Source organism: Capra hircus, chromosome 9, assembly GCF_001704415.2.
Source record: "Capra hircus breed San Clemente chromosome 9, ASM170441v1, whole genome shotgun sequence".
In the NCBI taxonomy this organism is placed as follows: Eukaryota; Metazoa; Chordata; class Mammalia; order Artiodactyla; family Bovidae; genus Capra; species Capra hircus.
The window spans coordinates 56,231,376-56,246,799 of NC_030816.1; the positions used below are offsets into that span (position 1 = coordinate 56,231,376).

The 15,424-nt window shown below is 40.9% G+C and overlaps 1 protein-coding gene across 12 annotated transcripts in view; it reads right to left on the bottom strand.

Annotated features, from left to right (window-relative positions):
• EPB41L2 (erythrocyte membrane protein band 4.1 like 2) overlaps positions 1-15,424 on the bottom strand; it is a 212,386-nt gene that overhangs the window by 16,705 nt on the left and 180,257 nt on the right. For 7 of the 12 annotated variants that reach the window (XM_018053210.1, XM_018053213.1, XM_018053206.1 and 4 more), the window contains 6 exons: positions 12,784-12,837; positions 12,006-12,575; positions 10,012-10,134; positions 8,142-8,240; positions 6,410-6,490; positions 1,813-1,918 (listed from right to left, as the gene is read on the bottom strand). In XM_018053210.1, the coding sequence (XP_017908699.1) occupies positions 1,814-1,918; positions 6,410-6,490; positions 8,142-8,240; positions 10,012-10,134; positions 12,006-12,575; positions 12,784-12,837 (1,032 nt within the window). In that variant the 3' untranslated portion in view covers position 1,813. The remainder of the gene's footprint in view (positions 1-1,812; positions 1,919-6,409; positions 6,491-8,141; positions 8,241-10,011; positions 10,135-12,005; positions 12,576-12,783; positions 12,838-15,424) is intronic. The other 5 variants (XM_018053212.1, XM_018053215.1, XM_018053214.1 and 2 more) reach the window with 2 other exon arrangements.

The window sequence follows — 15,424 nt, forward strand, 5'->3', positions numbered from 1 at the left end:
ACGACCTCCCTAACTCTCGCTAATATAAACTTGGCCACATTTACAAGTGAATCTTTCATGTGTACTGATTTAGGTAATAACGAGGCTAAACACTTTTTGCTTAAGTTTCTACATGGTTTACTTGCTTAATCCTCTGCTCTCCTTTTTTTTTTTTAATTTTTATTTTTACTTTATTTTACTTTACAATACTGTATTGGTTTTGCCATACATTGACATGAATCCGCTGTGGGTGTACTTGAGTTCCCAATCCTGAATCCCCCTCTCACCTCCCACCCCATATCATCTCTCTGGATCATCCCCGTGTACCAGCCCCAAGCATCCTGTATCCTGTATCGAACATAGACTGGCGATTTATTTCTTACATGATAGTATACATGTTTCAATGCCATTCTCCCAAATCATCCCACCCTCTCCCTCAGAGTCCAAAAGTCCGTTCCATACATCTGTGTCTCTTTTGCTGTCTTGCATACAGGGTTATCATTACCATCTCTCTAAATTCCATATATATGTGTTAGTATACTGTATTGGTGTTTTTCTTTCTGGCTTACTTCACTCTGTATAATCGGCTCCAGTTTCATCCATCTCATCAGAACTGATTCAAATGTATTATTTTTAACGGCTGAGTAATACTCCATTGTGTATATGTACCATTGCTTTCTTATCCATTCATCTGCTGATGGACATCTAGGTTGTTTCCATGTCCTGGCTATTATAAACAGTGCTGTGATGAACATTGAGGTACATGTGTCTCTTTCAATTCTGGTTTCCTCGGTGTGTATGCCCAGCAGCGGGATTGCTGGGTCATAAGGTAGTTCTATTTGCAATTTTTTAAGGAATCTCCACACTGTTCTCCATAGTGGCTGTACTAGTTTGCATTCCCACCAACAGTGCAGGAGGGTTCCCTTTTCTCCACACCCTCTCCAGCATTTATTGCTTGCAGACTTTTGGATCGCAGCCATTCTGACTGGTGTGAAATGGCACCTCATTGTGGTCTTGATTTGCATTTCTCTGATGATGAGTGAAGTGAAAGTCGCTCAGTTGTGTCTAGCTCTTTGCAACCCCATGGATTATACAATCCATGGAATTCTCCAGGCCAGAATAGTGGAGTGGATAGCCGTTCCCTTCTCCAGGGGATCTTCCCAACCCAGGGATCGAACCCAGGTCTCCCACATTGCAGGTGGATTCACTACCAGCTGAGCCACAAGGGAAGGCCTTTTTTTTTTTTTTTTTTTTTTTTCACTTAAGTGTTTACGTTTTTTGATGACACATAAATGACAATATATTCCTTTCTCTGCCAAGCATACTGACTTTATCACTTACCCTTTAATTTTGTTTTTGTTGGTTTGGCTCAAATTGTAAATATTTCTATAGTCAAAGCAAGCTTTCCCTTTATGGTTCCTTCTCTGATACACAATTATTCTTAATGTCCACATTTAAAAGACTTAACTCATCTTGCCCTTGGGCCCCTACAATAAAAGTCCCTCATCTAAACAATGGCAATAGCATCTTTCTCAGAGGGTCACTGTGAACACTCAGATAACTTATACTAATGTGCTTTACAAAATAGGACAGAAACATATATATGATGACTATCAGCAGCTCTCGACACATGGCAGTTATCAACACCACATGATGCCCATTGATCCCCAGAGTTTATAATTAACTGAATGCAGGTCACCTGAGCAGGTGAACTTGGGGATGATTAAGACTGAAAGATCAGACAGACTGTAGGAGAAAGGCACCGTGATGCAGACATGCCTTTCAGATTACTCAACAGGTTCAGGGACACAGCACAGATGACGCGGCTCTTACCTTACTCTTCCCCCTCCTCCAACTCGGTTTCTTTGTGCACCACCACCCTTGTGACCGACATGTCGGGGTGCTGCTCCCTGGCTTCCCTGATGGCCTGGGCCAGTGCCTGTGGGGTCAGGAGAGAGCGTGGTGAGCAGAGAAAGAGGTTCTTTTTCAGGGCGGCAATGCACGAGCACACCCATCACCTGCGTTCCAGCCTCCAGCAAAAAGCAACACTTTCATTGCTTTATCTGAGGAAGCAAGAAGATCTGAAATGGCCTCCTTATTCATTTCAGAGAGTCCCTCTCATTTCCCCAGATTTCCCTTTCTCCCATCCATTTCCAGATAACAATTCATGGAGGAGAAACACTCTGGCCCTGAATTCCACCCAGCCTGACACTGATACATGATACATTGAGACATGGAGAAAACAGATCTTCTCTGACCTCAGAATTTTCATCCATTACCTGACACTGACGCTGAGATTGTAAAGATCATGTTAAGGCCTGCTGCATGGACTTAAGGAATGACCTAAAGCCTCCGGCATGCTGTCTGCCCTCCACACTTTAGTGATACTTGTAGTTATCTAGTTGCCTCACCCACCCACCCACCCACACCCCCCAGCACAGGACCAGGCTCAGCTCATCTTTTCCCTCTTAAGCTCTCAGTAACTGCTTGAGGAATGTTGCGGGAAAAATATCTATCAACTTCCAGGACACAGAACGATGAAAACTGCAAGCAACATTGACGACAATCAGTTAAAAGCTAAAGAGGAGAGAGACTAATCTTTAGATGATAAAACACGGCTCCCTCTTTTCCATGGAAACAGCGAAGGTGCAAAGGTTAACGGGCTCTCTCAGGGCCACCCTCCTGGGGGGCTGCAGGGCCGGAGAAGGACCTGAGCCACCACTCCTTTGGTTCATGGGCCCTTTTCTAGACCTGGCTATGAGAAAGCAGACAAGGCTTCTCTGTGCTTGATCAGAAAGTAAACTGTATATATAGATTATATACAAAGGGGAAAGATCCTATTTTTCAGAGGGAAAGAAGTTTTAGGGAGAAAGTAAAAGAAAACCCACACAGAACAGTACTCTTCTAGCACACAACTAGAAAACAAAAAAGAAGTCCTACTAGGAGAGAGAGAGTTGTATCTCATCAGGAAAACAGGCCTTTGAAAACAGCAGCAGAATTTCTTCTGACTCTGTCACCTGCCTTCCAGGACAACTGCATTTCTTGTTTGCAACACTGTTTCTGTCAGCTGGAAGGTTATAGAACAAAACCCTGAGCCTCGTTCCACAAAGAAAGATAAAGCTAACAAAAGATTATTTTTCATGCCGCAAGTTTTTTACTCAGCTTGGAAGGCACTTGAAGGTGCTTCAGTTCCTACTGGGGAACAAATTCTGGTGACTAACCTGTGTCGGGACAAGAGAGAACTTAGGGCATCAGGCTTCCATTTGAGCCGCAGCACAACTGCTTGTCACATGGGGAGAGAAGGCAGCCGGGAGGGTGGGAGTGGAGTGGGGACCTGGTCTCGGAGCAGGACAGAAAGTGCTGCCACGTACGACTGCAGTGTGAATGGGGAAGGAGACCCAGTACAGCAGGGGGCCTCTAAGTCTGTTGTGCCTGTGCAGAGGGAAGGGGGAGACTCAACAATCAACACTTGATCTACTCCCAGCTGGTCTGCGGAATCCCATCTGAGAAAGCCCAACTCTGATGGGGGCCAATGTGGCTACAACCAACTTCTCAGACACGTTGAATTTATGTTCGTTACAAAGGTCTGCCTGGGCTTCCCTGGTGGCTCAGATGGTAAAGAATCTGCCTGCAATGCAGGAAACCCAAGTTTGATCCCTGGGTCGGGAAGATCCCCTGGAGAAGGAAATGGCAACCCACTCCAGTATTCTTGCCAGGAGAATTCCATGGATAGAGAAGCCTGTAGGGCCTCAGTCCATGGGGTTGCAAAGAATCGGATGCAACTGAGCAACCAACACTTTCACTTTCTTTCACAAAAATCTGCCTACATTAAACCAGTGTACTTGTTAAAGAGGAAATATACATGATACCCAAGAGAAAGTGGAATACATGAAACACACTTTAATTAGCTGAAAAGTAGGGAAAATGGAAAACTGCTATTATCATCTTCAAATGCATTTGAAATCAGTCCTCCTTTAGTTCCTTTCCTTCCATAGCAAGCATCAGTACATATAATAAAATACTGTAAAATGTTAATGTAGTATAGCAACAATCAAGACTGCGAGAAAGCTATCACATCACATTGCCAAGTTGAGAAGTTATTTTATTAGAAAGATAACACTCTGCCATCTTGTTTCTCCCTCCCTGGTTCAGAGCTGAGAGCCATCAGGTGTAGAACTTGCAAAGTGAGTTTCTATAGAAGCATGCCTCTTTCATTTGCCAACACACAAAAAAAAGATTCCTTTTTTTCCTATGTTGCTCAGATGAAGGATTTCCTTCCACTATTAAAATTCTTCTGATGTAGGCAAGGAACTGAAAAGGGTGCCAATGACAAGAAAGTCACTGCATGATCAACCTCAGTTTTTGCCAGGAAAGTGATTTTCCTCCTTTACTTTTAAATAGTTTCACAGTCTCATTCACAGGCTTTAAGGGGAAAGCAAATAGACCATGAGCTTTGGATAACAAGCACAGCAGAAGCCACAATTACATTTACTCAAAAAAATATTAAGCTTTTAACTTTTTCATTAAAAGTTATGAAAAGGGTAAATTTCTCTTCATTTGGATACCTGACCTCATTTTTAGTTTTGTTTTTTTTTTAAACTGGAGTATATAGTTAGTTTCAGATGTATAGAAAGTGATATATATCCATTTTTTTTTTCAGATTCTTTTCCAATTGCTTATTACAAGACACAATATAGTTCCCTGTGCTATACAGTAGATCCTTGCTGTTTACCTGTTTATACAGCATAGTGTGTGTGTCAATCCCAACCTAATTTATCCTCCCCCTCCCTCCTCTGTTTCAAAATGGGCTAAAACAGAACATCATACACAAGTTGTGTGTCCTCAGAGCAACAGCTAAAGCTGTGATGCATCATCATGACTCTTTTTTAATGGAAGAGTTAGGAACGTGTGTTATTTTGGAACTGACATTTCAGGCTGTGTTTTTAATATCTGCTGTTCGGAAGCAGTATCATCTAGATTTTAGTTTTCAGGTTAAAACAGGACAAAGAAACACACATAAAATAAAACCTGAGAGTAATCCATCAAGAGAAAAAGTGGCATTTTAAAGTCTGAAAGGCCTAGTGCAGTGGAGAGAGAGCACGGAAGAAACAAAGGCTGAGAGAAGGCACTGATTCCCACCTTCCATCATGCCAAAGAATGCAGGCTCTTGCCCAGCACACATTCAGCAAAGGCTGAGTGGGAGTCCCAGAGGGAAACAGACTAAGCATAGGGTTTATTCAAACTTAAGGTCAGAGCAATTCAACACTTAGTGAAGAGAAGCAGAATAAGTCCACTATATAGGAAACCAGAGGCTTGGTCTCCACACAGGTAATTCACTTCCTAGTAATGAGACACATGTACAGTCATATACTAGGAATCCCCACTACTAAGTCAAAATAGAGTCAGGGCAACCCTTTACCCCTAAAAACTCTCACGGAATTAAAAAAATACATTATGAAATATGTAAGTAAAATTATGTATACAGTAATTTAAAAATAATAATAATTTTCTTTCTAAGCATAGAAGAAAACCTATTCCTCTTTGGCCATATACAGTGAGCCCTTAAATGAGAAATTTTGTTCTCTAAAATTCTCTTTCCCAAGTCCAGTAGTGTGCAAAGCTGGGTTAACTATCATTTGTTCCTCCTTCTCAGCTGAGATGGCCAAATGAACATTTCCTTTTCCTCAAATTATTATAAAAGGAAAAAAGCTTGGTCTCCTTTAAAGTTGGGATAAAAATCACTCAGAATATAACAAGACAAAAAATTCTCATCACCACTTGGCACTGCAGTCTAAAAGTAAAACAACTCTCCAAGTCACAGGGGTTCCATTCATTGCCTGCTTTTTAAAGGCATCCATTCTGCTCAACAATAGGACGGAAGCACTGTGATTCTTTAAACAAATCTTTCCTGAATACATGTAAATTTTCACTTTGTAAGAGACCTTACATTACCTTCTCCTACCCCTCAATAATGGTAATGACTAGACGTAAACAGCCCAACTTTTCTAACGCTATTAAAAAATGCTTGATAAGTCCCCAAAGACAGGCATAAGTCAAACTTAGCAGCTTTCCTTATTTTTTGAAGCCAAGGTCATGAAAATGCCATTTATTTTCTAATAACTGATGACTTACCGTTAAATCAGGCCCACATGAATGCCTGAAGGTTGCCAAAATTTTTTAATATTTACACACAAAGGTGTGTGTAAAGCTCATGGAAAATGAAAAAGCAACCCATGTTTTATGCAATTCAGTGTAAGGAAGGCTGAAAGGACAGCTGTGTGTCTAGGCTGTGAGGTGTCCTCATGCCAGGCTCAGGAGGTGGGTTCATCCAGGAGGTACTGGGAGAAGGGATGTGACGCAGGAATGTGCCATGACAGAAACTTAGAAAAAAAGCATGGTCAGTTTCAGAAGCAGATGCTCTGATCTCTACCTGGTCATGGTCAATATCTGCATCTCCTGTGATCACGATGCGTTTCTCAATTCTTGTTTCAGATATTCCACCTTTTACAGTCTAGAGGTCATAAAGGAAAAGGGAGGGGGGTTAGCAATCACTCAAACATGTTTACACATAGAGAAAACACAAATGGAGCACACCTAGACCTGATAATCACTAGGCAACTGACACTGAGAAGGGAACACTGACACTCCAGAAATTTCTTTATTTATACGCTCAATGTAGAATTCTATTGTCCAATTTGAAAGCAACCTTAAAAACTCTCTTATCATAATTCAGGTGAGATCAGGATGCAATAGATGTCACTTTAATCCAAACAGTTCCACTGGAACATTTCATTACAATTTCCTGAGTTTCTTCATTTCCGATTGGTCATTGTTTTGAAAAGAAGCAAGCAGGGAAGAAATAGTTGTTTGGTTTTTGTAGGATTTACAGGGACTCCTAATCATTTAGACATCTGGTTTAGTCAGGTTTGGAAAATTGCTTGATGTTATAGCTCTAAAAGTTCTACTAGCTTCATACAAATCCATTTAGCAATTTTGTTCATTTAGTTTAGTGCAATAACAGAAAGAGAACTTGGATTTGCTTTAAGAGACATAAGATGGGTGAAGGTGATAGAAAGACTTCCATCCAATGTTTGATTTGATTCCGCATGTGGTTGTGACATGAACACAGAACGTGGCTGAACAAAAACTAGAGGGGACCCGGGAGCAGGAACTTCTGGGTAAACTGCCAAACAGAGTCACTGGCTTGGAGCAAGGTGACAGAGCCTCCGGCATGATAGAGGCTGACAGATCATATGCTCTGACACTCTAAACCATGAGTAAATACCACAGTCCTGAGAAAGCACAGACCCAACCTCTACAACACTGATACATTTACACAGTCGTGCGTGATTACACCTAAGTATAAGACACAGGGCTGACCACAGAGATCATTAGGTTTTAATAGCTAGATACACTTTAAAATGAACACCAATACCATCATGCATTTTGGGGACTTTTTTTGTTGTTGAAATATCGAGTGAGGAGGGCAAAAGGGATACATTTGGGACCTTCAGTCTCTAGTAGAAGCAGCAGGCATTACTGGAAAATAATGCTCGGTTAAAAATAAGATGACCACAGCATACACTGGAATCACTTGGAGGGCTTCCTAAACACTCCTTGGGTTTCAGAAGACCTGGACCGGGGCCACAGTATTCACACTGCTAGCAAGCCCCTGGATGAGACTATTGCTGCAAGTGCAGAGACCACATTTTAAGAATCACTGGTTATCACATGTTAAACACTTAAGAGAATGATCTGGAAAAAATGCCCCAAATCCACATACTAGAACCTTAAATCAATGGGGGAAATTTACTTTATTTGAATAACTTGGTGAAAATTTCCAGTGGCGGTCTCCACTCATTTGCTTCAGTCAGGAGAGCTAACTGGTACTTACCAAACCTACGCTTCTATTTTATTAAGTTCCTTCTGCTCTTATAGCTCTCTCAGGTGTAGCTATTTTGAACATATTTTTACCCCATGTACTTTACAAATTTGCAATTTGGTTTAAATACCAATGTCAGTGGAGCCCAATTTCTTGCATACTTTAAATCTATGCATGTTTACTGAGGGCACTGTGTGTAAAAATTTGAAGGGTGAATAGGAACAAAGAAACAATTCAGAAAAGATTTTGTTGGCAATGTACAGAACCTGGATTGCTTTACCTTGGTGATGTGTGTGGTTGTTGTTGTCGACACGGAGTCAGATGTGATGGTCTGTGCAGTCAGTAACGTGCCTGAGTCACCACCAGCCCCGCCATCAATCTTTGGAGATTTAGGGGGAAAATACAAAGTAATGCTTAACTTCCGTTCTGTTGTCAGAGAAGACCCCTCCCAGTCAAACACGTATCTTTTAAGATCTATGCAGTTGGCAGAAGATGCTAGCTGCCAATCCCCTGCATGTTTGTAATGGTGATTTACTGATCATAGATTGGCTAGCATTTAAAGAGTAAAGGCAAGGATTAAATGCACATGCATGAGCAGAGAGAAAAAAGGAAGGATGGAAGTAGAAGATGGGACTGAGACCTACAGGGGAGTCATGAGAAAATCTGACTGAGGGCCATTTGCAGAATCTAGAAGAAGAAACCAGAGAACCAAGCAGAGAAGTTTCCACAGTGACCAGAAGTACTGGGTTTGTTGTTTTTTAAGCACAGGTGGGTAAAAATAAATGTTTTCTCATATTACTAAGCAACAGAGCCTGCCTAGGATAGACCAAGCTTACATGATTTGGTTAATTGCTTATCTCCGTATTTCCTTTTTAAATGACACTGTTCCCATAATAGTTTGTGCATATACACAGCCCCAATGCATATGGCACACATGCACACCTGCGCATGCACTCTCCTACATGTGTGTGTGCATATATCGCACATACATAAATCTTATATCTAGACATATGTCTACATATGGTTTAACTTCTTTGCTTTGATACTAGAAAGTTTTAGAGTTTACCAGGGGAAATAATGAAGCACATTAACGGCCACAAGTTTATGCTAAGACCACCAAACATATTTGTCTCCAGTTTCCTGACACTGACACAGAAAATAACTGGAAGGTTCAGAGTCTTTCTTATTATAAGTTAGGAGGAAATCTTTCAAGCTCGGGTCATGCTCCTGTATTTCTTTACAAGGGCACTTACCACAACAGAAACACATGAAGACAGGCTCTCCCACCACACCCATTCATAAGAAACCTAGTTGTGCTCATGTGGGATCTATGCACATTTACAGAGAGCATATCATAAAAAAAATTTTTTAAAGACTGTTTCACACATAAATGTATTACAGCTTGAAAAAAGTATTTTGAGAGGACAATACTCTGTAATCCTCCACCACGGTACCTTCTAGAACACTAAATCTCTCAGTTGAGAAAAGGGTTGTCTAGGTTTCTAAACGGTTCCATTTTCAAATGATAACTATTTCCCCCTTTTTGTTACTCTTAAGGTTAAATATCTTAATTCTTACTTCAAATCTTTACAGAATCAATGTGTGAATACCAAAAATCAAACACACAAATGTGATAATTATTTAGACGCATAGTATATTTATGTAAGAATGGCGACATGTTATTGGAAAATAATCAACTGTGAGGAGAAGCACAGATGTGTATGTGAATATGCAAACAAAAGTGAGTTGATTTGCTCTGTCTTCATGGAGTCGGGGGTGGGACGGTGGCAGGGATAAAAGCCTAATTCTAGAAATCCACAAATTACATCAGGTCCAATAAATGTTGTAAGATGATGTGTTCCCCAAGTATACATAAACATTCCTGGATATATCAAGCCAGAAATGGTTTATAAGAATAATAAGAACAACATTGGTACAGTCTGTCCTAAAAAAATCACATATACTCTTCCCCCATAACTACTGGGTCAGCAATTCAATTGCAGCAAGGTATGTGGCTAAAGTACAGTTACAAAATGAAAATACAAAAAGCTATGTCAAAGTCAGAAATGTAAACTAGGAGAAGACAGAATGAAAACAGAAACAAAGTAAAAAAAAAGAACTCAAACTGTCCAAGTCTAGAGCTTCTGTACCTGTGGAGACTCATATGTGATGGTTTTGGTCTCCGTTTGGACAATAGGGACTTCCTTGGTGGAGATTTCTGTCCTTTGTGAGGCATCAGAAATTGTTACCATCTCTGTTTTTACCACTGGTGGCTGAAGTGAAAAGGAAGGGAAACATAAATTCTAGAGGTAATAAAATAAATGTGCTTAATGGAGCCTTCAAAAATAACTGAAATATATCCAAACACACACTCATACACAAACGGAAAGAGCAAAAGGAAATAATAAGGACACAAAAGAAAAACACTTTCCTTCAAAATCATATATATGTGCATAGATATATATATATGAAGAATAAGCTAGCATAATGGCTCCTGAAATTGTGGTAGGTTTCAAATTACAACGGTCCCAAATTACTTACGTGTCAAGCCTGGCGTACAGTGATATAGAAACCTTAGCTTTAAGCAAGTAGTGATCAAATTGAAAAGAAAACAAAACAGAATTAATGATGAGAAGTGACCTGCCTCCATTTTTATTACAGTTTAAAGAACCACATGGTCTGTGTGAAGGCTCATGGTCTTTAATTGGCACACCTAGTCGGTAGGCTAAGCTGCACTCTTTCCCCAAAAAGCCCTTGCTGCCCTGCTGATACAGAGATTTCATTTTCAGAAAGAATATCTTCAAGCAGCATTGTTTTCAGTTATACTAATCTAAATCTTACAGTGTTTCTTCTGTATGACATGTTAAAATGTGATATATCTCTAGAGTTACTCCACCATTGATGCATTAATGCTCTGAACTATTTAAAACATCCAAACAGAGGGTCACAAGCTGTTAACACTGGAGTCTGCCAAGCATGTATGCTTAATACAGACTATACTGCTACCAAAACACTACAGTGCTTTCCTTGAGAGAAAATTCCCAAGTGTAATAATTTAAAGAGGAAATCTCTGCAGAAAGCAATAGTTCAAAGCATTTAAAGACTTTCAAAATGTCATCTGCTGAAGTGAAATCAGAAATTTAAAAGTAACATAAATCCAGTTAATTATTTCAAGACAAAGTCAGTTCAAGATTTTCCACCCCATGAACGAGAGCAAACATGGAAAACCCTCACTTTCGGCATTTAACTTTAGAGTCAAGGAACATTCACACAGAAGTAAATCTTTCCTCAGCATAACTTTTAACTCCCAAATCAGGGACCCTGCACCTAAATGACCAAGACTTCATCTCAGAGGAGTGTGGAAAGTTCTGTTTCTTGAAGAGAAAAAGGGAAAGACTCATGCTTGATAGAGACAAGTCACAAAACATATAACCAAACTTGCAAATAATCCAGAATTGACTAGAGGACAGAATGCAAAGAGAAAGGTATCCTCTGCTTAGCTTCTCGCTGCCCAGAAGGAAAGCTAAGTCCCTTGACCAGACTGTACAATCCCTGGAATCTAAAACCTGAAATGCCACTGGTATTCAAGATATAACGTTTTCATCATTTCTAGATGATGAATTCTGAACACCACGGTAATAGGAGCCTGCTGCCATTCCTGAAAATCTTGTATTGAAGAGAGAATAAGCCAGAAGGTCAAACCTAGTCGTGACACCAGCAACACTCACACTGGCCATTTTCCAACAATACACACACAATTTCCTAATGAAAAGAATTCAGGCATTTAGTATGAGGAGGCAGTGCAACTTAAAGATAAGCCTTGAAAAAGATCTGAAAACGTGCAAAGAAAAATTTCAGTGTGAAATGAGAAGGGAAACAAAACAAAACAAAACAAAAAAAACAACGAAGTTGCTGCTGTGGGAAAGTTTACTCTATCAGGAGATCCAGTTGCAGTAAAGATGCCAGAAACTGTGACCCCAGAGGGCAGAAAAATCGACAGAGCAGGGCCATCCCCCTTCCTCCCCGGAGAGATCAAATTCAGAATCTTGCCGGAAAAGCTGAAGGAGAACGGGGAGGACAGGAGAGGAGGAGAGGCAGGTGTTCTCCACCTGAGAAACAGCTCTAGAGTTGAGCTCCCATTTACCTCTGAACAACAAATAATCTGTGGCAAAACATCAGTGTCAACATGAGCCACCTCTCCGTTAACCTTCTGCAGCTCCTCCTCTGTTTCTTCGCCGGCGTCTTGCTTAACAGCGCCTTCGTTTACACTCTTCTCGGCAGGGATCTGGGGGGCCACTACCTCTTCCTGGGGCACTGTTTCTACTGGGCCGACACTGGCCCCTGCGTGTGTGACTGGGCTGGCTGCTGGCACTGGGTCCTCCCTGTCTACTACCTTGGCTGCTTGGCCGGGTGCCTCCTCCACCTCCTCTTCGTCCTCCTCCTGCTCCTCCCTGATGGTGCCCTCAGTCACCCGGTGGTGGGGCCGGTACTCCCCCACGTCCTCCTCCTCCTCGCTCTCGCTGCTGCTGCTGCTGCTCTCAGAAGACAGGGAGGTGGAGTCTTTCTGCATCCCTGGCTCCACCTTCCGCATCTCCCCAGGACCACGCCCAGGGGACAGCTCTTTACCGTTCATTTCTTCGGGGATTACTCTTTCGTCTTTCCCAACCTCTGCCTGCTTCTTCTCCTCCACTACATTCAGAGTCTCAAGTGAACTCTGCACAGAAACAAAAATGGATGAGGGGAAACAAAAATAGATGAATAAATAAAAAACGACGGCAACCCAAATTAACCGATGGCAGGTTTCATGTCATGGAGAAAAGCAAAGATGATGATGATGATGGCGGACTGAAAGGGAAGCGGGGGGAAACGTGAGCAGGATTGGAAACGTCGGGCAATGGTGTTAACATGGTAAAGGGGAGAACCTTAACAGCATCAGTGGCTCCGGCGCAAGGCCCTTCGGACTCAGGAGCACGTCTCTGCGGAACAAAAAGCAACCGAGGACACAAAATCAATAAAGGTTTACCTCGACACCCACCAAGACAAACATCTGACACTGCGAAGCAGAGCAGCAAGAATCAACAGCTATAAAAAACCTTTTGCTCAAGGTCACGTGAAGGACAATCCAGAGAAATGCAAGAAGCTTGGGGAAGGAAACAAAAACACAAAAATAGCCAGCATCCTCCCAAAGAAATGAAATCCTTTTATTATACTTAGATCTATATATAGCTCCTTCTTGTTGAAAAGGTGTAGGGGAGGGGTGGGGGTGGGGAATGGAATTATACCAAAGCTTACTGGTTATTTTAAAGTTTATATGTTAAGACTTTTAAAATCTATTGACAGCTTGATTTTAATCAGACTTGAGGAAAAAAAAAAACAAAACACGCCAGCATGGCCTGAACACGATTCCTAAATGAATTTTCAATAAGATGATATTTTTATATTTTGCTGGCTTATTTAAAAATCAGTTTTAATTGGCAAAATTATACATGGTCTCAGATAGTTATTAACACAAAAGTGTTGCCATTTCAGAAATGGTTATTAGCATCCCAAACTGTGTTACAGATTAGCAAAAAGGGGTATTATAACATTAGGGTGGATGTCAGTGATGGCTCCAAGTGTTTTCGCTTAGAATTTAGCTCCTCCATTTGAAAATTTAAATAAACCAAGTTTATTATTTGAGATGCTCGTTGCTGCCCCCCTGCAGATATATACTTTGGGGGTATAAATTTACTTTCGCTAAGTACAGCACCTAAATGTTCAAATAAATGCTTGAAGACCAAACACATTAGAAATATAACTTACTATACTACAGCATTGATAATGAGGGTAGAAACTTTCTTAAAAAGAAATCTGTTTTTAAAGATTAAAATTTTCCTTATTTTTTGAAAAGGCTAATTTATACTGATACAAATAATTCCTAGCCAAGTTTTTGGCATTCCAGTAGCACTAATGCCTTGTGCTCTGACTTTACAAATTCAGCTAGAGACAGTAGCCCTACTTATTTAGGAAGGTATCTCAATGCTAAATGAAGAGCACTGCACCTCTGAACCCTCTGGGCAGAAACAAACCACACTGTGAAGCTGCCAAGACGCTAACTGGACTGGAGCTGCTTCCTACAGTAAATAACACAAGCTCATGTTTATCTGCTCCAGCAACATGGAAAACTATGAGCAAAAGGTCCTAAAAGGACACCTATCAACATATACTCACAGACCATCTTTAACCTGCACTGTTATTCTTAAATGTATGGTAAGAGAACATTTTCAATGCTCAACATTAATACCATGTAAGTCATTTCACTGACAGAACAAGAGAGCCATCTCTCCAATGTTATTGAAAGCTGAGGTTTTGCACGTTAAACTAGAAACCTCTAAACTGAGTTTGCTACTTAGGCAACATTCAACTGTAAATCCTTACAAACTTCTTTATAAATAAAGATATCCAGTGATCAGAACATTTCTAAAGGAGATATTTCATTATTATTACTTTTATTACTATGGCCAGATGGATTCTGCCCAAGTTCAGGGAATCCCTTAGGGGTCACTCCCCCCAAAATTAAAATTCACTATGGCAAGCACTTCAATTTTTTCCCTATGAGCAGAATTTTTAAAATAATAAGCCATCTGAAGATGTTTAAAAGACATTTTGGCTTTGAAAATTTCTGCAAAAAATGCCTTAGCTTCTACATGGTTGAAGGTTTCCCTCCACGTAACACCCCAGACTCTGTACCTTTGTGACTGGTTTAAATGATTCTCTCAATTTAGGCAGACTGGAGAGGGGAGAATAGAAAGCAAGAGAAACATCCAATCGGTATCTTTTCCTCGTGTTCAAATTCACTCATTATTTCTTGAAGGTTTCTCCCAGGAAGAGTTAATTTCACCAATGAAAGCACTGGAGGAAAGGGTTCCTTAATACTCAAAAAATAAAAACCACTCTTAAATGTGACTTTTAAAGAATGGGAAACAAAGCAAAATGCACCTCAGGCAACCGTGAGAAGGGCGAGGAAAGCTTTTCAGAAGGTGCATTAGAGTTCACAACAGTGCCCTCTGCTGTCCAAGTGGTGGCTGAGCTGAAGGAGGCTTTCATGCTATCAGAAAAGCCCTTTTCACTAAACAAAATGGATGTTATCTCCTCTTCTAGGCTCTGGAGAGGTCAGAAAAGGAAGAGCAAAGAATTAGCAATGAGTCAGAACTGACAGCGGTGACCTATTGAAAGAAAGTGAAGGTTACGCAAGAAAGAATCACAGAGCAGCATACACTGAAAGAAAGGCGAGGATTCTGAAGATGCTGCAGCAGGCATCTGTGGCCATTTGCCTGGATGCTGGCTTTCCACCGTTTGAAGGCTGTTCATAGCTGTAGCCTTCAGAAATGCACTAAACTCTGGTTTCTCACTGAAACTTTATCACAAGCTGAGCATGACTGACCCACCTGCATATCAAACACTACTTTGCATAATCTTGAGGGAGCTTCTGGGCATGGGCCTTTCTGCATGTAACAGCCTCCTCCGGGGCCCCTCCACTTGCTACACTTATTTCAGTGTTAGACCTTATGTCCCTAACCCCCT